General features: G+C 43.0%; 1 protein-coding gene across 5 annotated transcripts in view; it reads left to right on the forward strand.

Moving 5' to 3' along the window:
* The window catches only part of cunh1orf159 (chromosome unknown C1orf159 homolog), a 48,545-nt gene that overhangs the window by 5,786 nt on the left and 15,996 nt on the right, over nucleotides 1-26,763 (forward strand). For 2 of the 5 annotated variants that reach the window (XM_062965531.1, XM_003228445.3), the window contains exons 2-3: nucleotides 14,593-14,683; nucleotides 26,069-26,144. The exons of 2 other annotated variants lie outside the window; for them this stretch is intronic. In XM_062965531.1, the coding sequence (XP_062821601.1) occupies nucleotides 14,612-14,683; nucleotides 26,069-26,144 (148 nt within the window). In that variant the 5' untranslated portion in view covers nucleotides 14,593-14,611. The remainder of the gene's footprint in view (nucleotides 1-14,592; nucleotides 14,684-26,068; nucleotides 26,145-26,763) is intronic. One more of the 5 variants, XM_016997979.2, reaches the window with a different exon arrangement.

Genomic DNA, 26,763 nt, shown 5'->3' on the forward strand with positions numbered 1-26,763 from the left:
AAACAATTCTTCCTCTCCCTCTAATTAGGACTTCATTTTTCTTTTCTTTTTGTTGTATGAACACAGAGGCATGGATGAAAGGTTGTGCTGCCAAGTTTAGTGTTTCTGGGATGTGTAGTTTTGTTGTTTTGTCCTAGGCCGAAATTTCATTACCCTTTTATATATATATATAGATTATTAGTATTATATTGTATTACATTATAACATTATTATCAATATTATATGTATATACAATAAATATATACATCACTACCATCTACAAACACACACACAGAGATAATTACAAATGATTTCCTCTTTTCTTATCATTGCTTTACATATAATACTAGCTGTACCCAGCCACGCATTGCTGTGGTATGGGAAATAAAGTATTGAGGAATTGGTGGTAGTTAAGGTAAAGGGTAAAGGTTTTCCCCTGTAGAGTAAAATCTCACTTATCCAACATTCGCTTATCCAATGTTCTGGATTATCCAACGCAGTCTGCCTTTTAGTAGTCAATGTTTTTGTAATCAGTGTTTTAAATTCATTGTGATATTTTGGTGGTAAATTTGTAAATACAGTAATTACTACATAGCATTTCTGTGCATGGAACTACTTTTTCTGTCATATTTGTTGTATAACATGATGTTTTGGTGCTTAATTTGGTAATCTGTAGTTTATAGGCAGTGGTGAAGAGGCATAAGTGAGGCCTAACTCTGCCTGTCCCCTGGACTGAGTGGGTTGCTAGGAGACCAAGTGGGCGGAGCTTAGCCTTCTAACTGGCAGCAATTGGATAAAAACAATTATTCCTCTCCCTCTGATTAGGACTTTATTTTTCTTTTCTTTTTGTTGTATGAACGCAGAGGCATGGATGAGGGGTTGTGCTGCCAAGTTTAGTGTTTCTGGGATGTGTAGTTGTGTTGTTTTGTCCTAGGCCGAAATTTCATTACCCTTTTATATATATAGATTACATTCATCTTCCTTGTTTTCACCTTTCAGACTTAATGGTTGGTTTGTGTTTCATGTTTGTCCTATTTCCTGGAGTGACATAAGAAATACGCAGAGTAAAAGTTGAGCAGAACTACTAGTAGAGCAAGTTAGGCAATTGTCAGCAGACCCAAAAAGGAAAAACACATATTTTTTGAGTTGCTTAAAAGTTTCTGAAACAACGATGACTCATTTCGGCAATTCGTTTCCATCGGTGTTGAGTGTATTCCCTTTTAAGGCTTGAGATGCCATTAGTTAAAAACCATGTTCTAGTTTCTACTATAGGTAAGAAAAACCCCTTTTGTGTGTGCTAATAGTTTTTTACTCTTGCGGCGGTATTAATAAGGTTTGGGCTTCTATTGTCAGCCACAATGGCTTTCCTCAGCTGGTATCGGAAACCTCATTACTCTGGATACGTGTCAGAATAATAGGGTGAACCTGTTCTTGTTTAACTCCTCTTGCAATATAGGAATACTTCTGAACTTCTACTTTGCCTTTTAAAAAATATGTCTATTTTTGGTTCTTTTCTGACCTTTTTTTTTTCTACAATGGCATGTGCATTTCATGTTCTACAGCCTAAGAGATTGTTCTGCCGGCAACCCCAATTTATATCCCCTTTCCGGCTTGTAATTTACCCATTTTCGAGTGTGGTTTTCAGATGTGAGGAGCCTGGTCTATTTTCTTAGGTATACTCTTGATGCCTCTACTGTACAAATAGCACGTAGTAAGGTCTGTTTCACTATCAGAGCGCTTTTACTGTCACGTTCTCCCTAATATTTAGATCAGTGGTTCCCAACCTTTTTTTAACCAGGGACTACTTCAGGGGTCCTCAAACTTTTTAAGTGGAGGGCCGATTCACAGTCCTTCAGACTGTTGGGGGGCCAGACCATGATGAAATAGTAAAAAATTAGGATTGTTGTTGTGTGCCTTCAAGTCATTTCAGACTTAGGTCAACCCTAACATAAGACCATAGGTAAACAAAGAGACCTCCAAAGACCATCTAGATGGTCTCATAGACCATAGGTAAGGAAAGGGACCCTCAAAGGCCACCTAGATGATCTCATAAGACCATCAGAAGACCATAGGTAAGGAAAGGGACCCTCAAAGACCATCTAGATGGTCTCATGAGACCATAGATAAGGAAAGGGGCCCCCAAAGGATAACTAGACAATCTCATAAAACTATAGGTAAGGAAAGGGACCCTCAAAAGCCATCAGAAGACCATAGATAAGGAAAGGTACCTTCAAAGACCATCTAGATGGTGTCATAAGACCATAGGTAAGGAAAGGGACCCTCAAAGACCATCTAGATGGTTTCATAAGAACATAGGTAAGGAAAGGGGCCCCCAAAGGATAATTAGACAATCTCATAAAACTATAGGTAAGGAAAGGGACCCTCAAAGGCCATCTAGATGATCTCATCAGGCCATCAGAAGACCATAGATAAGGAAAGGGACCCTCAAAGACCATCCAGATGGTGTCATAAGACGATAGTTAAGGAAAGGGACCCTCAAAGACCGTCAAGATGGTTTCATAAAACCATAGGTATGGAAAGGGATCCTCAAAGGCCATCTAGACAGTCTCATAGGACCATAGGTAAGTAAAGTGACCCTCAAAGGCCATCTAGACAGTCTCATAGGACCATAGGTAAGTAAAGTGACCTCCAAAAGCCATCTAGATGGTCTCATAAGGCCGTAGCTAAGCAAAGAGACCTTCAAAGAACATCTAGATAATCTCATAAGACCATAGGTAAGCAAAGAGACCTCCAAAGACCATCTAGATGGTCTCATAAGACCATAGGTAAGGAAAGGGACCCTCAAATGCCACCTAGATGATGTCATCATCATCTAGATGATCTCATCAGGCCATCAGAAGACCATAGGCAAGGAAAGGGACCCTCAACGACCATCTAGATGGTTTCATAAGACCATAGCTAAGGAAAGGGGCCCCCAAAGGATAACTAGACAATCTCATAAAACCATAGGTAAGGAAAGGGACTCTCAAAGGCCATCTAAACAATCTCATAAAACCATAGGTAAGGAAAGTGACCTCCAAAAGCCATCTAGATGGTCTCATAAGGCCGTAGCTAAGCAAAGAGACCTTCAAAGACCATCTAGATGATCTCATAAGACCATAGGTAAGCAAAGAGACCTCCAAAGACCAGGTAGACTTAGGTCAACCCTAAGTCTAAAGTTTATGACAGGGGCCAAGTAAATGACCTTGGAGGGCTGCCTCCGGCCCATGGGCCTTAGTTTGGGGACGCCTGGAGTACTTTGACCAGGGACCACTTTGACCAGGGACCCACTCTCCAACATTAGTACCAAAAGGTTTAAAAATCAGATTTGGATCAACTTTAGATTCGGTTTGGTTATTTGGGGTGCTGAGTCAGAAAATTGCATTGGATAGACCACATGAGCTCTAGCTTCTGATACAGAACATATGCCAAACAGTAGTTGCTATTTGCTTGCCCAGAGAAAATCATATTTAATAATCTAGAGCTCATGTGATCTATCCATTTTTTTGTGTGTGTCAGGAGCGACCTGAGAAACTGCAGGTCGCTTCTGGTGTGAGAGAATTGGCTGTCTGCAAGGATGTTCCCAGGGGACGCCTGGATGTTTTTACCATCCTTATGGGAGGCTTCTCTCATGTCCCCACATGGAGCTGGAGCTGCTAGAGGGAGCTCATCCGCACTCCCCCCAGGTTGGATTTGAACCTGGCAGCCTTCAGGTCAGCAACCCAACCTTCAAGTAACCCACTACGCCAATGATCTATCCAATGCAATTTTCTGAATCAGCCCCCCAAATAACTCCAGGAACAAGTCTAGATAAGAAGACACCAAGGCGCCTCTGCTTCCAGACGCCACATGGGGGAGGGAGGAGGAGGAGAAGCAGCAGACAGGAGGCTTGTTGTCATGCCTTTCGTGGGTAGTCAGCCTCTCCTCTCCCGACATCAGCCTTACTTCCTTCCCAAAAGACACACTTTTGGGAATAATTTCTCCCGCTTCCATGATCTCTTTATTGTCAAAAGATCCACAGAGACAATTGGATATGTTTCTGTAATCAAAAAACAATTTTTGTTCAAACTTTTTGAGTCCAAGATGGTAAATTATGACTGAGCGGGAGAGTAGTAAACTAAGAAAACCCACAGTTAAATCTTAACCAGAGCAATAAATCCCCAATAGGCATGCCCGATCGATGAAAAAAATGTTTCAATTCTCGTTTCTAAAGTAGGGGGTGCTGGCGCTTCGATATAGAAAGTATTTCCGATTTTTTTCACCCAAAAATTTCGGATATTTCCGAAAATTCGTAATGATTCTAAATGTTTCTAAAATGGCGGACGCGCATGCACAATCGCTACACACCGGGCTTTTATGGCAATCTTCCATGTGGACGCAGAGGATATAAAAGGATATATTAAAAATAGATTTTTTAAAATTTGGGGGGGGGGGGGGAATTAACGAAACATTAAGAGACAATTAGAGAATGGGCCCACAATGGTTCGAATTACATTGCTGGTTGCGCTGTGAGACAGTGTCTCGGAATGCGTATCAAAAAGCGAGAACAATCTGAAATAATTCCGATATATGATTCAAAACGATTTTTTGGACATGTCTAATCCCCAAGCACTGTGTAATGTCAATAGCCAAGTCTCGAAAGATAGAAACTTAACGAAAGTATCGCCATGACCTAGTCAATTGGGCGAATTGAACCAATGTGACAGACAATTAGAGGGCAAATCGCTAAAGTGGCCATTGATGGTAGAAACAGCTGGGAAGATACTGGCCAGCGTTGTAGCCAGCTGTGGCCTGGTTGCAAAGGCAAGATCGAAGCAGATGGCCTCTCCGCGCAAATCCTGGCAACTGCGCTGAGCATCCTGGCTACCGGCCAAGGCGCAACGTTCCTCATGAAAGAAGAGGCCAATGAAGAAGCGGATATAGCCTTGTGAGGCTATCAGAGCAGAGGGATTATCTGGGAAGAGGCGAAAGTGTGTGCTAGAAACCCTTCTCCTTGATCGGAGACGGTAAACGGTTCAAGATGTCAAAGACAGTGATGTATTAGAGACAAGGCTTCAAGAGGGACCTGCTCAGCAGGGGTGGTGGAGAAGGATGGGAGTTGTAGCCCAGTCACACCCGGAGAGGTGCATGAATCCCATCTTTAATGGGTCATGTTGTCTTCGTGAGCTTGAGATAATAATGATTAAGTGTGTACATAAGGTAAAGGTTTTCCCCTGACATTAAGTCCAGTCGTGTCCAACTCTGAGGGTTGGTACTAATCTCCATTTCTAAGCCGAAGAGCCGGTGTATTTATTATTATTATTATTAGTAGTAGTAGTAGTAATTAGTAAATGTAGAGGTTTTTCCCTGACATTAAGTCCAGTCGTGTCCAACTCTGGGGGTTGGTGCTCATTTCCATTTCTAAGCCAAAGAGCCGGTGTATTTATTATTATTATTATTTTATTGTATGACACAGCAAACAAGGTAGATATGCTGGATTTCGTATCACAAAATCACAAGTCGAACACTTCCCAAGTGTCTAGGACTGTGTGATGTATTTTCGGATGATGCGTGCAGATCCCAGTAAGGTGACCTTTTGCCGTTGGCAGATCGTAATTTTGTCAATGTCTATCGTTTCCAAATGCCGGCTGAGATCGTTTGGCATGGCACCCAGTGTGCCCATCACCACCGGGACCACCTGCACTGGTTTCTGCCAGAGTCTTTGAAGTTCAATCTTGAGGTCCTGATAGCGGCTGAGTTTTTCCTGTTGTTTTTCGTCAATGCGACTGTCACCTGGGATGGCAACATCAATGATCCAAAGCTTTTTCCTTTCCACAAATGTGATGTCTGGTGTGTTGTGTTCCAGAACTTTGTCAGTCTGGATTTGGAAGTCCCACAGTGTCTTTGCGTGCTCATTTTCCAATACTTTTGCAGGTTTGTGATCCCACCAGTTCTTTTCTGCTGGGAGGTGGTACTTGAGGCATAAGTTCCAATGAATCATTTGGGCCACCTAGTTGTGCCTCTGTTTGTAGTCTGTCTGTGCAATTTTCTTACAGCAGCTGAGGTTATGATCAATGGTTTTGTCAGCTTCCTTGCACAGTCTGCATTTATTATTACTATTACAGTAGAGTCTCACTTATCCAACACTTGCTTATCCAACGTTCTGGATTATCCAACGCATTTTTGTAGTCAATGTTTTCAATATATCGTGATATTTTGGTGCTAAATTCGTAAATACAGTAATTATTACATAGCATTACTGCGTATCGAACTACTTTTTCTGTCAAATTTGTTGTATAACATGACGTTTTGGTGCTTAATTTGTAAAATCATAATCTAATTTGATATTTAATAAGCTTTTCCTTAATCTCTCCTTATTATCCAACGTATTTGCTTATCCAACATTCTGCCGGCCCATTTATGTTGGATAAGTGAGACTCTACTGTATTATTAATTAGTGAATGTAGAGGTTTTCCCCTGACATTAAGTCCAGTTGTGTCCAACTCTGGGGGTAGGTGCTCATCTCCATTTCTAAGCCGAAGAGCCGGCATTGTCCATAGACACTTCTAAGGTCATGTGGCTGGCATGACAGCATGGAGCACTGTTACCTTCCCGCTGGAGCAGTCCCTATTGATCTACTCACATTTGCATGTTTTCCAACTACTAGGTTGGCAGAAGCTGGGGCTAACAGCGGGTGCTCACTCTGCTCCCCGGATTCGAACCTGCAACCTTTCAGTCTGCAAATTCAGCAGCTCAGCGTGTTAACATGCTGCGCCACTTGGGGCTCCATACACACTCCATACATGCACATTCCAAATTAGTTTGGATCCGTGATCTATCTAGCCAGCCTGATGCTGAGAAGTGAATCGGAGGCCAAGCTCGCATAGAGCGATGTACATGCTGGTCTCTTTTCGATTTGAAAGGGGGGGGGGGATAAAGGCAGGCAGAATAAAAACATCAACAGCACAGTCTGGGAGGGAAGCCGATCAATTTCTCTGGAAAGCGAGATAAATCCCGCATCCGCTTTTCCCGGCAACAGCTGCAGGACAAATGTTCTAATTTGAGTGTAATTTGCAGCTTCGGGCTTAGTATCTGACTATGAACACAATTGCCGCCGTGATAAGTAGTCTAATGAATCCAAAAGCTGGGAAGCGGAGATGTTCAGCTCAAACCTGTGTGAGTCCATTTGTGTGCCCACAAAGATACATGATGTTGGATGAACAATGAGCCTACTTGGTCAAACAAATGCATCCCAATTCTGTGCTATAAGGGAAGCATCTTATACAAAGTGTTCCCCGTAATGAATGTATCTGCATATGACTGTAAATGGAGCCTGCTGTTCTCTTATGTGATCCCTCGAGGGGACAATAGACACATTTTTAGGGAAGCCCGTGTTCTTGTTTTTCAAAGAAAGAAACCGATATAATTGAATACACTTTGTCACTGGAAATAAGATTGCGCCTGGCAGTAATAGTTGTTTGAAGCTTTCGGATCTAACACATCAACCCATTTCGCAAACAGATAGCGGGACCTTAGATTACACAAGCTGTCTGTTTTTGTCTTGCTGACACGGGTGAGAAATAGGTCCATAGAACGCTCGCTTCTAATGGGTCAAACTCATAATCCATTTAAGTGCCGCATTATTCCGCCTGACAGTGGCTGTTCAAGGGCTCGGAGAGAGGAATTCTCTGCACTGATTGACCCGTTTGTGTTATGCCCCGAAAATAAGGGAAATGGGGAAAAAGTAAAACAATTTTGTACCCTTAAAGGCAAACAAAGCTTTGGAAATCCTTTTATTTGCCCCAAACATAAAGTGCAGTCACTACAGTAAGTATGGAACCCTGCGCAGACGGGAAAGCCTTAGCATTGAACGGTTGTGTTGTTAACATGCGAAGTATGGAACCCTGCACAGACGGGGAAGCCTTAGCATTGAATGGTTGTGTTGTTAACGTGCGAAGTATGGAACCCTGCGCAGACGGGGAAGCCTTAGCATTGAACGGTTGTGTTGTTAACGTGCGAAGTATGGAACCCTGCGCAGACGGGGAAGCCTTAGCATTGAATGGTTGTGTTGTTAACGTGCGAAGTATGGAACCCTGCGCAGACGGGGAAGCCTTAGCATTGAACGGTTGTGTTGTTAAAGGGCGAAGTATGGAACCCTGCGCAGACGGGAAAGCCTTAGCATTGAACGGTTGTGTTGTTAAAGGGCAAAGTATGGAACCCTGCGCAGACGGGGAAGCCTTAGCATTGAACGGTTGTGTTGTTAAAGGGCGAAGTATGGAACCCTGCGCAGACGGGAAAGCCTTAGCATTGAACGGTTGTGTTGTTAAAGGGCAAAGTATGGAACCCTGTGCAGACGGGGAAGCCTTAGCATTGAACGGTTGTGTTGTTAAAGGGCAAAGTATGGAACCCTGTGCAGACGGGGAAGCCTTAGCATTGAACGGTTGTGTTGTTAAAGGGCAAAGTATGGAACCCTGCGCAGACGGGAAAGCCTTAGCATTGAACGGTTGTGTTGTTAAAGGGCAAAGTATGGAACCCTGTGCAGACGGGGAAGCCTTAGCATTGAACGGTTGTGTTGTTAAAGGGCGAAGTATGGAACCCTGCGAAGTATGGAACCCTGATTGTGTTGATGTGAGTCCTGTGCGTTGTTGGGCAAGTAAGTTTAAAGATGTTGAGGTCCGAACATCTGACTTGCGTGACAAACAAAGAGTTGGACGTCCTGTGACAGCAACCACCGAGTTTCACAAGCAAAAGGTTGACAGATTGATTCAGGACGATTGTCGTATCACTCAGAGAGAAACTTCAAGGATAATCGGCATTTCACAAGAACGTGTGGGTCACATTATTGCTTTACTTGGCTATCGGAAGATCTGTGCACGGTGGGGACTGTGAGACGCCGGTTGCGGAACCAGAGTGTCGACTTCTTCCGTGACGGCTTCAGAAAACTTGTTCATCCATACCTCACAACCTCTGAGGATGCCTGCCATAGATGTGGGCGAAACGTCAGGAGAGAATGCTTCTGGAACATGGCCACACAGCCCGAAAGACATACAACAAACTTGTTCATCGTTGGCAGAAATGTATCCAATAGTCTGGTGATGATGTGGAAAAGTGAATAATGGTAGTTAAAGAGCACATTCCGAGGATTATTTCTGCATTCAATTCATTAAAATATTGGGTTGTTGTATGTCTTTCGGGCTGTGTGGCCATGTTCCAGAAGTATTCTCTCCTGACGTTTCACCCACATCTATGGCAGGCATCCTCAGAGGTTGTAAGGTATATATAGCCATGTTCCAGAAGTATTCTCTCCTGACGTTTCACCCACATCTATGGCAGGCTTCCTCAGAGGTTGTGAGAGTATGGATAAACTAAGTAAGGAAAGAATATATATCTGTGTAGAGTCCAGGGTGTGGCAAGAGTCCTTTGTCACTGGGAAGCCAGCATTAATGTTTCAGTTAATCACCCTAATTAGCATTGGAAAGATTTTGTCTCTTGCCTGGGGGCATCCTTTGTTCAGTCATTAGCTGTCTTCTGCCCTCAGAGTGTTGGTTCCCATCTATTGTTTTGATTTTAGAGTTTTTTAATACTGGTAGCCAGATTTTGTTTATTTTCATGGTTTCTTCCTTTCTGTTGAAGTTGTCCACATGCTTGTGGATTTCAATGGCTTCTCTGTGTAGTCTGACATGATAGTTGTTGGAATGGTCCAGCATTTCTGTGTTCTCAAATAATATCCTGTGTCCAGGCTGGTTCATCAAGTGCTCTGCTATGGCTGATTTCTCTGGTTGAATTAGTCTGCAGTGCCTTAAAATATTAAAATATTCCCATCCAAACCCAAGTAACGAAGGTGGAGGCATTACTTTTCATTCAACCCTCGCATAAGCCAATCCTCCTTTGACTTTAAGAAATGTGGTGAAGCTATCGCAAAAGCAGTCTCTGGGATGTAACGTCTTATTTAGGTGTATGGATTTTCCTTAACCCCGGTGGTTGGCTGAGTCGGATTATGACCAATTCCTCTTTTTTCTTGGTACGAAAGGAATCGGTCTCCAAAGGACCCACAATCTAAACCTTGTACGCGTCTGAGTTTGATGTGATAACACGGAATGTCTAAAAGCACGAAAAGTATTGGACTCCGACAGTGAGCTGGCTTTGATATCTCTATTTGGTTTAAGCATAAGAACCTTTCCTCAGGTTTCCCGTGTCATCCCTTGATGTGACAAGACTCCTCGGAGTGAGTGGGCCAGCCCGGTATGAGGAAGATGATGGATGTGAACGTTTATTCCCTTCCCTGAACACCTAAATTTAACATCGGCATTTTTTTTTTCCCGGCGATAAGAGAATACTTCATCTTCTGAAGATGGGGAGTGAGGGGAACGATCCAATTATCACTTGAGAGAGACTTTTTTCCCCCTAATCGTGATTTATTAAAAACCCAATTTGTTCTGTGCAGTTGGTGTGGATGCCTTTTAACGTCTTTCCTCGTTTTTAATTTGCCCGAGGATTGCTTTTATGTTAGTCGGGAACTTTTCAATTTGTAAATATGAAATTAAGCTAAATGTAGCCGTACAATTAGATTTGCAAAAAGTTATTTGCAAAACAAGAATTTACTAGAACAAAACCTTGTTGACTAGAGAGAGGAGGGAAAGAGCAACCTTACAATGTTCTGGAAAAATTGTGTTGTCGAAGGCTTTCATGGCCGGGATCACAGGGTTGTTGTATGTTTTCCGGGCTGTATGGCCTGAAGTGCATGTATTGAGAAATCCTGGGCAAGAACATGTAGGCTGCTGTGAGTTTTCCAGGCTGTATGGCCATGTTCCAGAAGCATTCGCTCCTGACGTTTCACCCACATCTATGGCAGGCATCCTGAGAGGTTGGAAAAATTTGCTATTCATCCCAAGCAAATGGTCCTTTTCCATCCAGCCCCTGAGTTAATATACCCACTGGATGTTGCTTGGGCAGCCATTTTCTTAATGTTAATAACCCAGTTTGGATATTAAATACCTTAGGTTCGCAGGTAAACATTTTCAAATGGGACCATTCATGAAATCGAAAAGCAAACATGAGTTTTTCTAATAAATAGCATCAGAATATGTGTACATGTTGCACCCCAAGGCGGCGTGAACACTGGAAACTAGACAGAGACCAATCTATATATATATATAAGTGTGATGGAATCAGGGCACCGGACAAAACAACAAAACTACAGGCCCTCCAACCTCGAAATTTGACAACACAACCCATCATCCATGGCTCTAGGTTGATACAACAAAAAGAAAAGAAAAATAAAGTTCTAATTAGAGGGAGAGGAATAATTGTTTTTATCCAATTGCTGCCAGTTAGAAAGCTAAGCTCCGCCCACTTGGTCTCCTAGCAACCAACTCAGCCGAGGGAACAGGCAGACTTAGGCCTCTCTTAGGCCTCTTCCACAGATTATCTAATTTGCACTGGATTATATGGCAGTGTAGACTCAAGGCCCTTCCACACAGCTATATAATTCATTTAGAATCTTATCTGCTTTGCACTGGATTATCTTGACTCCACACTACCATATAATCCACTTCAGTGTGCATTTTATATAGCTTTGAAGAAGGGGCCTCATATAATCCAGTTCTAAGCAGATAATATAAGATTATAAATATACAGTAGAGTCTCACCATACTTCGCCACAGCAACGCGTGGCCGGGCACAGCTAGTAATCATATAATATCTTTATTAAAGCAAATATAAATTCAGGAATGCATAAGCAGAAAGGATGAGTGGGAAATAGTCCTTTGTGATGAGGTATGAATAAGTCCAAAAAGATGAAGGAAAATGTCCAATATTATTGTCCAAAGTACAAAACTGAAACACGCTCAAACCATTGGGAAGTTTGAGCGGGGAACAAGGAAGCAAGGCTGAATAACAAGGTTCCCAGTCACTAGGAGATCGTGAATATCAAAGCAGGAACAAGACGAAACGAAGATCAAACTTGATTCAGGAACAAGGCATGGAAGTGAATTTACTCCGGTTTAAAACGGGAGTCGCGGCTTGGTGAAAACAGGGAACTGGAGTCAGTGAAGTGTTCTCAGGAAAATGCTACGTTGACACCGCAACTTGTCTGTAGTGCAAGGCACTTTTATGGAACGAAGATCAGATCCCAACGAAGGGAGACCAAACTCCCCAAAAGTTCCCTCGAGATGCCAAGCGGTTACTCCTTCTAAGCTCTTGTTTTTCTGATCTCTGGCGATGCAAAAACTCCTTTCGGCTGAAGGGATAAGTGGGATAATGAAAGATATGTGTGCCAAGTTTGGTCCTCATCCATCAAGCTATGGAGGAGTCTTTGTGGATCAAACAAACAAACAAACATACTTTAACTGTCATCTATAGATTCATTCCAGAGTCGTCCTGGATCATTAAGGCTTCATTAGTAGATGATTGTCTCTTATCCTAGTTGTTTTCCAAGTTGCTGAAGGTTGCCTAGTCTTTCGATCCTTTTTCTTTTCCTTACAACAAGCCTGCCAGGTAGGCTAAGCTCAGAGATGGTAGCTGTCTACAAATCACAAGCTGAGCTTCATGGCTGCAACCTGATCCGAGCCTTAATCTCTCCATCCTGCCGGCTTTTAATCAAACCTCTGTGCCGTTGTTAGGATCATTAAATGTCACAGATATGACATTTATGTCCCATTCCCTCATTGTTTTGATTGCCTCTCCTTTAGAAGATAAAAGGCAACGTTCAAAGCAATCCAGAAATAGTAATTATGGCTTACTATATCCAATGATGTGTATGAATTCATGTTGACTTTGTAGAAGGCTTTCATTTCCATCAGCTTTGGTTTCTTTCATCTACCTGTAACCATGAGAGGTTAGGGTCGGCATGTATGCACATTGGAGCATGCATGAAATGTATTTGTAAGTTGAAAGTTATAGCATGGTGATGGCACGACATACATTAATGTTGGTTGGTAGAAGGGCATAGGTGGATATTAACTAGTTTTGTCAAAGGAAATATGGGCAACTTGGGCCAGTAAGGATGGTAATGAAAGCACTTGAGGAAGCTCTGTGATAGGGTCACTTCACTGTTGCTATAAGTTAGAAATGAAGGCAAACAACACTGCGTTAAGAAGCCATTAGATTGGAATTGGGAGGAAAGTTCACAGGAGACATAATGCTTTCATGGATGGCTATTAAACAAGGTGTTTACCTTAAAGCAGTGGTTCCCAAACTTATTTGGCCTTTCCTTTCCAGAAAAAATATTACTCAGTTCCCCCCTGGAAAGGGGGTGTGGCTTAGAGGGGTGGGCGTGGCTCCTGCTCAAGAGGGCGGGGCTGAGCCTCTCACCTAATCCAACATGCAGGGCTGGGAGGGGAGGTGTGCAGGGCCTCAAATGGGCGGAGTTACGAGCTCTGAGGTAGGGCTGAGCTTCTATCCCTGTCCTGCAGCGCCTGCCAGGGCACAGGGGGCGGGGCCTCTTCCCAAGAGCCCGACGGGGCTGAACCTCTATATCCTGCTCCCATGTTCTAACAAGTGCCTCAGGGGAGGTATACAGAGGCTCAGCCCTGTCTCACACTCTTGGGAAGAGGCCCCGCCCCCACCCCTAGCCCCATCCTTTAGTCCTAAACGGCCTCTCAGGAGAGATATAGAGGCTCAGCCCTGTCTTGCGCTCTTGGGAAGAGGCCCCGCCCCCACCCCTAGCCCCGCCCTTTAGTCCTAAAAGGCCTCTCAGGAGAGGTATAGAGGCTCAGCCCTGTCTCACACTCTTGGGAAGAGGCCCCACCCCTAGCCCCACCCTTCAGTCCTAAAAGGCCTCTCAGGAGAAATATAGAGGCTCAGCCCTGTCTTGGGCTCTTGGAAGGAGGCCCCGCCCCCTTCCCTAGCTCCGCCTTCTGTGTCCCAACAAGCGCCTCAGGAGAGGTATAGATTCTCAGCCCTGTCTCGGGCTCTTGGGAAGAAGCCACGCCCACTTCTCTAGCTCCGCCCTGTGTCCTAACAGGCGCCTCAGGTGCTCAGTCCTGTCTCCGGCACTTGGGAAGAGGCCCCACCCCCAAATGTACCTGTGGCCATCACCGCCCCCCTATATCGCTGCACTGCCCACCAGGGGGCGATAGCTCCCACTTTGGGAATCACTGCCTTAAAGACAGTTCAGGCAACGCTGTGTTTAGAGCGAGAAGCTAAGCCTGAGTTCTCTTGTTCCTGGTTCAAGTCAAGCCTTGGTTTTGGATTATAATCGTAGACATTGGCGAATGTCTGTATATATGTGTTTTCTGAAAACTCGTGCATTGTGCTCTCGCTGTTCCCATCAGATATTGATCCCGTATCGCGGAGCACTGCACCCAGTTCCTTTCTGTTCCCAGGGAGGCTTTATCAGGGACGGTGCCAGGCAGTTGCTGTTCACAATCTCATTGATTCCCGTCTCTTTGATTCTGTGCCTTGTGCCAACTGATAAGGCTCCTTGTTCCTAAGCAACCGCACACAGGAGCACAAATGTGCCTTCCTGCGGCAGCAACAGTGACTGTCTTGAATGGCTCCAAATTAGCGCCCTATTAATTAGCCTCCCTTCCCGCTGCCCACGAGGACTCGGTGTTATTAACCTGGCATGTTTTGACAGCGAACATGTGGAACTCGATGGGCACCATCTGCAGTTGAATTATTTCTCTTTTTTAGACGTTGTTCCTTCTGAGGCATGGTTATGCCATGTGTCTTCTTCCTAACTTTACTCGGAGCGGAAGCAACCGGCAAATCCATTGGCAGCTTGGTATGTATTATGCATCACTATTTTAATGGTGAATTAAGGACACGTTTTAGCACATCACTGACTTCACACCATTTTATAAACTCAACCCTTCCTTTTTATCCATTTACTTCATCTGCTCGTAAACGGCTATCCAGATACAGTTCCACTTTTCTGTGTCTGTGTTACAGATCAGCCAGAGGCTGATGGTTTCACTGCTGATTTAGAGAGGATTATGGGTTTTCCTGTGGCACAAATCTGGAAAATTCAGGTCTGGGAAATGATGAGAAACTGGCTCGGAAAGTGCAAGGCCTCCATGCAAGTTCAAGGAGCCAGAAGTAGCAGCAGATAAGGAATCGAGTGAAGAGCTGAGTGATAAGGAGGGTTCCCAGGAGAAACCACCTGTAGCTAAGGAGATCAACAAAAGTTTTTGTTTACAAATCAGAGCTGAAAATAGATTACGTGGGAAAGTTGGGGGAAAAGTTCACGGAAGATGTGATGCTTTCGTGTGGTTATTAAACAGCAAGATGTTTACCTTAAAGTCAGTTCAGGCAACACTGTGTTTAGGGTGAGAAGCTAAGCCTGAATTCTCTTGTTCTTGGATCAAGTCAAGCCTTGCTTTTGGATTTTAATCCTAGAAGTTTTCCATGTTCCTGTTCATGTACTTCTGTTCAAGTTTTGCTAGTTATACCTTTTTGCTTATGGATTTATGCTCTTCTGGATCTTGTCACCTCTGGAACCATATGGGGCCCAAATGCCTTCATTTTCTTCTGCAATCTCGTTCAAATAGAAAAAGATTCACTGTCACTGGAAGCAGAAGTGCATCTCTTCCTATGGTTGCAGAAAACTGAATAATTGGGGATACTCTGCAAATAGGGTTGGAGTATATTCTCATTTTTTTATGTAGAGAAAGGTGAGATATAAAACCAACAAATAAATCGAGCAAGAGCAAAGTAAGATAATCCAGACCAAGAGTTATCTGTTGTTCCGATGTAGTTCCAGCTTGTTTTGCACTCATCTAATTATCCTTTGTCAGGGAAATTCTGAAGAGCGCATTAGCGGATTCATTTGTCCTCGCTCATTACATTCCCGGAGTCGCAATAGTACGCCTCATTGCTCCTGGTAGCTCATCCAAGGTTCCCATTTTATTCCCATTTTATGAGATACCATTCCGGAAGGGTATTTATCCTGCGTAGGCGTGAAGGAGGCATCCATCTAATGAGAAGGTGTTCATAGTTGTATTCATAACGGACATGTGGGGAAGCCTGTATTTTAGATGTCCCAATTGAGAGACATTTAGGTATGGTTGAAAATCTGTTGTCATCATCTTGTGGTTTGAAGAAGTCAGTTGTGGGCTAAGCAAGATTTCCAGGGTCTGGTAGTTCCAGCTTCATTTATGGAATGGTTCTTCTATTCATCCACGTCCAGGAGTGATCAAAATTAATTCCTACAGATATACGAGGGTTGAATGAAAAGTAATGCCTCCATCTTCGTAACTCAACAGATGGCAGTCCTGGTCTGCGGCAGGTCCTGGCTTGTTCAGTAGACTCTCCTCTACAGTTCCAATTGGCAGGAAGCCTTAGCATTGAACGGTTGTGTTGTTAAAGTACGAAGTATGGAACCCTGCGCAGACAGGGAAGCCTTAGCATTGAACGGTTGTGTTGTGAAAATGTGAAGTATGGAACCCTGCGCAGACGGGGAAGCCTTAGCATTGAATGGTTGTGTTGTTAAAGTTCGAAGTATGGAACCCTGCACAGACAGGGAAGCCTTAGCATTGAACGGTTGTGTTGTTAAAGTGCGAAGTATGAAACCCTGCGCAGACGGGGAAGCCTTAGCATTGAACGGTTGTGTTGTTAAAGTGCGAAGTATGAAACCCTGCGCAGACGGGGAAGCCTTAGCATTGAACGGTTGTGTTGTTAAAGCGCGAAGTATGGAACCCTGCGTAGACAGGGAAGCCTTAGCATTGGACGGTTGTGTTGTTAAAGCGCGAAGTATGGAACCCTGCACAGACGGGGAAGCCTTAGCATTGAACGGTTGTGTTGTTAAAGCGTGAAGTATGGAACCCTGCGTAGACGGGGAAACCTTAGCATTGGACGGTTGTGTTGTTAAAGTGCGAAGTATGAAACCCTGCGCAGACGGGGAAGCCTTAGCATTGAACGGTTGTGTTGTTAAAGCGCGAAGTATGGAACCCTGCGTAGACAGGGAAGCCTTAGCATTGGACGGTTGTGTTGTTAAAGTGCAAAGTATGGAACCCTGTGCAGACGGTCGGTTAATGTGACTTAAGCAACGTGCAGTCATTGAATTCTTGACAGCAGAAGGTGTCACCCCCAAACAGTCATCGTAAAATGCAAGCTGTTTATGGTGATTGTGTTGATGTGAGTCCTGTGTGTTGTTGAGTGAGTAAGTTTAAAGATGTTGAGGTGGGAACATTTGACTTGCGTGACAAACAAAGAGTTGGACGTCCTGTGACTGCAACCATCAAGTTTCACAAGCAAAAGGTTGAAGGATTGATTCAGGACGATCGTTGTATCACTCAGAGAGAAATTTCAAGGATAATCGACATTTCACAAGAACATGTGAGTCACATTATTGCTTTGAAGATCTGTGCACAATGGGTACGGTGAGATGCCAGTTGTGGAAACAGAGTGTCGACGTCTTCCGTGACGGCTTCAGAAAACTTGTTCATCGTTGGCAGAAATGTATCCAATGGTCTGGTGATGATGTGGAAAAGTGAATAGTGGTAGTTGAAGAGCACATTCTAAGGATTATTTCTGCATTTGATTTATTAAAATATTCCCATCCAAATCCAAGTAACGAAGGTGGAGGCATTACTTTTCATTCAACCCTCGTTTATAAATTTTTGAGTTTACATCGTTTATGTAGAGATGGGGCTCCAGATTTCCTCAGTCCAGAAGTGTTTAAGTTATACATAGAACAGTAAAAGTAGGAAGTCCACCTCACCCACCGGAGGACGGTCCACATAAAGCAATCTATTCTGTGCTTTTTCGGCTGAGTCTCTCTTTCCATCAGATGGATGAAGCCTGTCCCGATCGTTACAAGTTTGATTTACAAAGCCGATCAAGGCTGAGTGATATACTTTTCCCCCCATGTGTGCTTTTAATCTCCTTTACCTGGTTGTTTGTGGGTGACTCATCATATTTATCTTGATTTAGAGCCTCAGACGATCAGGGACGGTTGCTCGTATTTGTACGATGACAAGAATTCCCCGAGCCAGAAACCCGAGATCTAATTTTAGAAGACACTTCCTTCATCTTTCACTGAAGTGAATTCACTCCCCTTCAAGAGCTTTCTATCCCTAGCAGCGCCAGACTCCGTTTCCCGTTGTCTATTACAAAAACACACACAGGCATGCCACCTACAAAGTCAATGTGCTCCTGTACATTTAACACAGAATTGGAGAGCAGAGGTAGAACTAATATGGAAAGAATGGGGTCCTGTCCCATAAAAAAGCACATTTCATCACAATTTGTATTCAGGACTAACAGTATGCACATGAGAAAGGAAATAACTCATTCAAGTGAAGCTTCCATAAATCTATACACATAAAAAGTGAAAATATGCATGTGTGTATGTGGTTGGGGTGCCCACTTACACAGACAATCCCCTGCCTCCACCAATAGCTATTAGACATGTCCAAAAAATCGTTTTGAATCGTATATCGGAATTATTTCGGATTGCTCTCACTTTTTGATACGCATTCCGAGACATTGTCTCACAACGCAACCAGCAATGTAATTCGAACCATTGTTGGCCCATTCTCTAATTGTCTCTTAATGTTTCATTAATTTCCTCCTTCCCCAATTTTTTAAAAATATATATTTTTAAAAATATTTTTTTAAAAATTGTTTCTGCAACCTACCTTGAATGGGAGCTTAGCGCAGCCTAACATGGCTGCTGCTCCCCGGCCAATCAGAAGCTTCCATGATGGATGCAAAGGTGGGGGCTAACGTCCTCTGCGTCCACATGGAAGATTGCCATACAAGGCAATTGCGCATGTGTGTCCGCCATTTTAGAAACATTTAGAATCATTATGAATTTTCGGAAATATCTAAAATTTTTGGGTGAAAAAATCGGAAATACTTTCTATATCGAAGCGCCAGCGCCCCCTACTTTAGAAACGAGAATTGAAACTTTTTTTCATCGATCGGACATGCCTAATAGCTATAGTCCCCACTACTTAGGAGATACCAATGGACCTCCCCTCCAATGACGTTGTAGGTTATAGTGAGTGCTGTGAACATGTTCAAGAGCCCTGCCTATGTCCTCCACAAACACCATACTGTCCACCACCCAAGTGAAGGCTTTGTCAGGGGTTAATCATCACCCTGACTTATTTATGAGTCAGGTCTTTCACCTTCTTCTCACCGGTCAGACCACTTAGGCATCCGGCAAAAGTGGCACTGACAAAACAACACCTTAGTCATAAATTATCTGGTGATCCCAGTGGTACTATACTTTTATTTACAGACTGTATACAACTCTAAACACCATCACTGTCAGGACACATGTTTCCTCAGCAAGGGCAAAGCATGGCATGTCCTCTCAGTTCGCCGAGTCTGCTATCAGTGCTACCAAGGCACCTCCCAACATTTCACAGTCCATGACGAATGTTCTGTCCACGCAGTTGAAAGGGAAGTCTTGACCCATTGGCCCTGCAGGCCATCAATCACGGCTGGCATGTAATTAACTCCTGTGCTGCTGGAAAGCTTGGCGGAACACATAGACACAATCCAACAGCAACAATTGAATTTAACATTTCATACTCTAACACCAAAAACACTGACAGGCTTTCATATGGGACAATTTCATCCTAAATTAAACGTATTTCCTCTAATCCAGTGTTTCTTACTCTCTCAATTGGTGTGTAATTTGCATGACTCCGCCAATTGCCTCTCCCATAACCCTTTCCTATTCTTTTCTATGGTACGCAGCAAATAGAGGAATTAATCAGCAACTGAACATACTAGAGAGGTTTGGAGAGAATTCACCATGATTTATAGGAGTTGTAGGTACTGGGATGTATAGTTCACTGGCAATATAAGAACATGCTGAACTCAACCAATGATGGACTTGGAACTAACTTGGCACACAGAACTCTCATGACCAACAAAAAAAACCTGGGAGTCTTTGGGGAAAATTCACCTTGATTTGGGGGAGTTGTAGTTCACCAATATCCAGAGAGCACTGTTAACCCAAACACTGAAAGATCTGGTCTAAACCTGATACCCATACTTGATGTGATGACTGGAGGGATTTGGGGAGAACTGACCTTCTTTTCTGGGAGTTGTAGTTCAACCACAAATAGAGAAACGGTGACTTCTACCGATGATGGACCTGGACCAAACTTGGCACACAGAACCCCCATAACTAACTCAACCTACTGGAGGGGTTTGAGGGGACTGACTCACCCTAGTGGGAGTTGTAGTTTACCCTGCAGCCAGAGAGCACACTGAACCCCACCGATGATGCATCTGGAGCAAACTTGCCCAACATAACACACTTTAAGTTTGTTATGTTAACCTGGCATGATGTGAGTTGTAGTTCACCCACAACCTTATGCATTTTGTAAAATTTAAAAATTGACTTTTTCAAATAACCCGAGCAACGCCAAAGTAAATAAATACATTTCGCCCAAATACCGAACTGTGAGAATCAGCAAGTCACATTCTCTCAGCAAAAAGGGAAAGCCATGTTGAACGTCTGAATGCAACTAACCTTTTTTAAAAAAAAATATGAGTAGAAACCTAGATTGAAAATACAGTAGAGTGTCACTTATCCAAGCTAAACGGGCTGGCAGAATTCTGCTTGGATAAGAGAATATCTTGGATAATAAGGAGTGATTAAGGAAAAGTCTATTAAACATCAAATTAGGTTATGATTTTACAAATTAAGCACCAAAACATCATGTTATACAACAAATTTGACAGAAAAAGTAGTTCAATACGCAGTAATGTTATGTTGTAATTACTGTATTTACGAATTTAGCACCAAAATATCATGATATATTGAAAACATTGACTACAAAAATGGCTTGGATAACCCAGAGGCTTGGATAAGCAAGGCTTGGATAGGTGAGACTCTACTGTAGTGGATAACATGTAGAAACAGCAATTCTATATGTTTTGAGTTTCTGATAATAATATGTACTCAATGTTAGAATTAACCGATTGATTGACTAATGTAAATATGCATGTACATTTCAAAAGGATTGTTATCTGACAATGTGCTATAATTTGCTGTTTTGTTATGTAACATATCAATAATAAACTGTTTACCCACCAAAAAATCTATATATATAAAAGAGTGATGGCATCAGGGTAGCGGACAAAACAACAAAACTACAGGCCCCCCAACCTCGAAATTTGACAACACAACCCATCATTCATGGCTCTAGGTTGATACAACAAAAAGAAAAGAAAAATAAAGTCCTAATTACAGGGAGAGGAATAATAGTTTTTATCCAATTGCTGCCAGTTTGAAGGCTAAGCTCCACCCACTTGGTCTCCTAGCAACCCACTCAGCCCAGGGGACAGGCACAGTTAGGCCTCAGTTAGGCCTCTTCCACAGATTATCAGATTTGCACTGGATTATATGGCAGTGTAGACTCAAGGCCCTTCCACACAGCTATATAACCCATTTAGAATCTTATATTATCTGATTTGAACTGGATTATCTTGAGTCCACACTGCCATATAATCCACTTCAGTGTGCATACTAAACATAAAGACAACCATACAACAGACATTCAATACCACCACTACCTCAACAATTTCTCGCCAACACCACCAGACAACGCCACAGCAACGCGTGGCCAGGCACAACTAGTAAAAAATAAAATAAATAAATGAATGCAACTAACCAAGGAAACTATAATTAAAGTAGCACCATGATTGTTATTGGCAAACAATAACGGTGTGAAGGCCTCCGAGAGCGGATAACACAGTTTTCACTCTAGTTGGCTTATACCATTCGAAACACACTTGCGAGCCAAACCTCGCAAATCTGCTAAAAACATTGTGGTTCATACCCAGCAGCTTGAATTTAACACTTAGGAGAGGATTTTTTAATGGAGAGATCTCGCGCCAACTTCCTGTCAGGTAGTGACAAGGATGCATATGGTAATAGACGCTGTCGCAGTGATCTGGGCACATCGTGATGTTTCTCATAAAGGAGCAGTTCTCGGGCGTTTTGAGAGTGTGGCTATGAGTGCGGGTTCACTCCTCCATCCTTTTGTTTCAAAGTGTTGACAAGGAAGGTATAGAGTGTGTTTTGTCTTGTTTGAAGAAGGCACCAAATGAACATTCTGGCAAAGAACAGTGTGTTGTTTTGGGTTTGGTTTTATATCCTGAGGACCTGTACAGTTCGAGTCAGGGCAAAGAGATTTGAAAGGAAGCCTTTCGAAACCTTCCATTTCTTGGGCAAAAAGGTTAGCCAGATTGCAGTGGTTACATGACACACAGCAAGACTCACCTGGTCATAATCCCCTTGCTATCTGCTCTGTATTCTGTAGATGAGAAAAGGAATAGGTAAGTCGCGGTATTTTTTATTTATTTTTTGGTAGATCAGTAAAACAGTTTCTGTGTTGTCGAAGGCTTTCATGGCCAGGATCACAGGGTTGTTGTATGTCTTTCGGGCTGTGTGGCCATGTTCCAGAATTATTCTCTCCTGACGTTTCTCCCACATCTATGGCAGGCATCCTCAGAGGTTGTGAGGAATATATGTCCATGTTCCAGGATTATTCTCTCCTGACGTTTCGCCCACATCTATGGCAGGCATCCTCAGAGGTTGTGAGGAATATATGTCCATGTTCCAGGATTATTCTCTCCTGACGTTTCGCCCACATCTATGGCAGGCATCCTCAGAGGTTGTGAGGAATATATGTCCATGTTCCAGGATTATTCTCTCCTGACGTTTCGCCCACATCTATGGCAGGCATCCTCAGAGGTTGTGAGGAATATATGTCCATGTTCCAGAAGTATTCTCTCCTGACGTTTCGCCCACATCTATGGCAGGCATCCTCAGAGGTTGTGAGGAATATATATCCATGTTCCAGAAGTATTCTCTCCTGACGTTTCGCCCACATCTATGGCAGGCATCCTCAGAGGTTGTGAGGAATATATATCCATGTTCCAGAAGTATTCTCTCCTGACGTTTCGCCCACATCTATGGCAGGCATCCTCAGAGGTTGTGAGGAATATATGTCCATGTTCCAGAAGTATTCTCTCCTGACGTTTCGCCCACATCTATGGCAGGCATCCTCAGAGGTTGTGAGGAATATATGTCCATGTTCCAGAAGTATTCTCTCCTGACGTTTCGCCCACATCTATGGCAGGCATCCTCAGAGGTTGTGAGGAATATATGTCCATGTTCCAGAAGTATTCTCTCCTGACGTTTCGCCCACATCTATGGCAGGCATCCTCAGAGGTTGTGAGGAATATATGTCCATGTTCCAGAAGTATTCTCTCCTGACGTTTCGCCCACATCTATGGCAGGCATCCTCAGAGGTTGTGAGGAATATATATCCATGTTCCAGAAGTATTCTCTCCTGACGTTTCGCCCACATCTATGGCAGGCATCCTCAGAGGTTGTGAGGAATATATGTCCATGTTCCAGGATTATTCTCTCCTGACGTTTCGCCCACATCTATGGCAGGCATCTTCAGAGGTTGTGAGGCATGGATAAACTAGGTAAGGAAGGTAAATATATATCTGTGAGAGTCCAGGGTGTGACAAGAGTCCTTTGTCAGTTGGAAACCAGCGCTAATGTTTCAGTTAATCACCTTAATTAGCATTGGAAAGGTTTGTCTCTTACCTGAGGGGCATCCTTTGTTCAGAGTCATTAGCCATCCTTGGTGCTCCTCTGCCCTCAGAGTGTTGCTTCTGCAGGAGTCTACCGGATACCATGCAGCTGTGGACAAGTTTACATAGGGACCACCAAACGTAGTGCCAAAACACGAGTCAAAGAACATGAAAGGCACTGCAGACTCACTCAACCAGAGAAATCAGCCATAGCAGAGCATTGATGAACCAACCTGGACACAGGATATTATTTGAGAACACAGAAATGCTTGACCACTCCAACAACTATCATGTAAGCCATTGAAATTCACAAGCATGTGGACAACTTCAACAGAAAGGAGGAAACCATGAAAATGAACAAAATCTGGCTACCAGTATTAAAAAAAACTCAAAAATCAGAACAGTAGATGGGAAGCAGAACAGTAGATGGGAAGCAGAGTAGCTCCAGGGACGGCTAATGACTCTGAACAAAGGATGCCCCCCAGGCAAGAGACAAACCTTTCCAATGCTAATTAGGGTGATTAACTGAAACATTAGCGCTGGCTTCCAACTGACAAAGGACTCTTGTCACACCCTGTACTCTCACAGATATATTACCTAGTTTATCCATGCCTCACAACCTCTGAGGATGCCTGCCATAGATGTGGGCGAAATGTCAGGAGAGAATACTTCTGGAACATGGCCACACAGCCCAAAAGACATACAAAACAGTTTCTTCTAACTCCCAGTTGATTTAGCAAGAATCAAAAATATTGCAAAAAGAACAACCGGGAATTAATTTGCACCTATGAAGTCTTGCTCTATTGGACTAGTGACAAAAGCACCCCAAAGCCTACAAGACCAATCATCTGTCTTTCTTTGTTTTCATTTTTGTCCTACCTGTTGTAGATCAGTCACCAGAGGCTGATGGTTTAACTGATGATTTAGAGAGAATTGTGAGCTTTCCTGTGGCACAAAGTGATGGGCCATCAAGTCTGGAAAATGAGTCCCTCCGGGGAGATGGGGCGGGGTATAAAAATAAAGTTATTATTATTATTATTATTATTATTATTATTATATTATTATTATTATTCTCTTAGCTCGGAAAGTGCAGGGCCTCAAGGGCATTCAGGGGAGTCAGAAGTAGCCACTTCAGATAAGGATTCGAGTGAAGAACTGAGTGATAAAGAGGGTTTCCATGGGTTTCTGCAGCTACGGAGATCAACAAAAGTGTGTTGTCGAAGACTTTCATGGCCAGGATCACAGGGTTGTTGTATGTTTTCCGGACTGTATGGCCATGTTCTAGAAGTATTCTCTCCTGACGTTTTGCCCACATCTATGGCAGGCATCCTCAGAGGTTGTGAGGCATGGATAAACTAGGTAAGGAAGGTAAATATATATCTGTGGAGAGTCCAGGGTGTGACAAGAGTCCTTTGTCAGTTGGAAGCCAGCGCTAATGTTTCAGTTAATCACCCTAATTAGCATTGGAAAGGTTTGTCTCTTGCCTGGGGGCATCCTTTGTTCAGAGTCATTAGCCGTCCCTGGAGCTACTCTGCTTCCCATCTACTGTTCTAATTCCCATCTACTGTTCTGATTTTTGAGTTTTTTTTAGTATATGGGAAGGCTGGCTGGAATCCTATGTCGCAGTTATGAATGCACCACAGAGTTAAGCGCCCGTGAGTGTTATGTATTCGTAGTCCCTGTGTCAATGGACCTACGGACCTCACAACCTCTGAGGATGCCTGCCATAGATGTGGGCGAAACGTCAGGAGAGAATACTTCTAGAACATGGCCATACAGCCCGGAAAACATACAACAACCCCATCAACAAAAGTCTTTGTTTACAAATCAGAGCCGAAAATATATTGTGTCATTCAGAGACATTACGTGGGAAAGTTGTGAAAGAAATTCACGGGAAACAGAATGATTTCATTGGTGTCTATTAAACAACTTTGTTGGCCTTAAGATCAGCCCAGGCAATGCTGTGTAAGTGAGAAGCTAAGCCTGAGTTCTCTTTGTTCCTGGTTCAAGTCAAGCTTTGGTTTTGGATTGAATATAGCCTGGAAGTTTTCTGGGTTCCTGTTCATGTACTCCTGTTCAAGTGTTACTAGTTATACTTTCATGATTGAATATGTTTATATTCCTGGACTCTTGTGTGGTACAGTGTAATCGTTGGCATAAAGATTTGGGGAACCCAGCTGGATAGTTGGTAGCGTGGATAGTTGAATCCGTGGATACAGAGGTTCACTTCATTCCCGTCAAATCCTGGTCCCCGTCACTGTGTTAGTTTTTGCTGTAAATGCAAAGATCCGGATCTTACAGAATGGTTTCTACTTTTCCACTCTCTCCCTGCTACTGATTTACAAATCCCTTTGGGGAAATACGTACACTGTGTACATATCGCGCCAGCTTCTTTTTGACGCAATAATTGTCTTGTATGGGTTCTCTCTGTACTTTCTTAACTAGACATTAACATGAAACTGGCATTTGTCCATAACTTGTGTTGTCTAATGAGAACAGAAGAGGGAATTTACAGAATTGGGGGGGGGGGGTATTTTTATAACTCTGATTATTATCTTCTTCGTTTCTTTTCTTCCTCTCGCTTCTGTAGGAATCTGAGCTAGAATGTTGCATGGACGCAATGGAGGCCAATACCACATGTCTTGCCAGCAACCAATGCAGTCCAGGTAGGCCATGACTATGGTTCAAGATGAATGGTAGTTTGGTCCAGATATAGAACCAGGGTTTGTTGTTAGGACACAAGACGATACGATTCCTGAGACCAGAAATACTGTATATACTCCAGTATAAGCCAACTCGAATATAAGCCGAGGCACCTAATTTTACCACAAAAAAACCTGGGAAAACATTGACTCAAGTATAAGCCGAGAGTGGTAAATTTCAGAAATAAAAACAGATACCAATAAAATTACATTAATTGAGGCATCAGTAGGCTAAATGTTTTTAAATATTTACATCAAGCTCAAATTTAAGATAAGACTGTCCAACTCTGATCAAATCATTATTATCTTCTTCAATGTAAATGTGCTTATGTATCCTTTTAATAATAATAGAGTAAAATAATACATGTAATAATAATAATAATAATAATAATAATAATAATAAATACAGTAAAAGAATACATGTAATAATAAATAGAGTAAAACAATAAATGTAATGCAGGAGAGTCTCACTTATCCAAGACTCGCTTATCCAACGTTCTGGATTATCCAACGCATTTCTGTAGCCAATGTTTTCAATATAACGTGATATTTTGGTGCTAATTTTGCAAATACAGTAATTACA

Source organism: Anolis carolinensis, unplaced genomic scaffold (assembly GCF_035594765.1).
Source record: "Anolis carolinensis isolate JA03-04 unplaced genomic scaffold, rAnoCar3.1.pri scaffold_15, whole genome shotgun sequence".
Classification (NCBI taxonomy): Eukaryota; Metazoa; Chordata; class Lepidosauria; order Squamata; family Dactyloidae; genus Anolis; species Anolis carolinensis.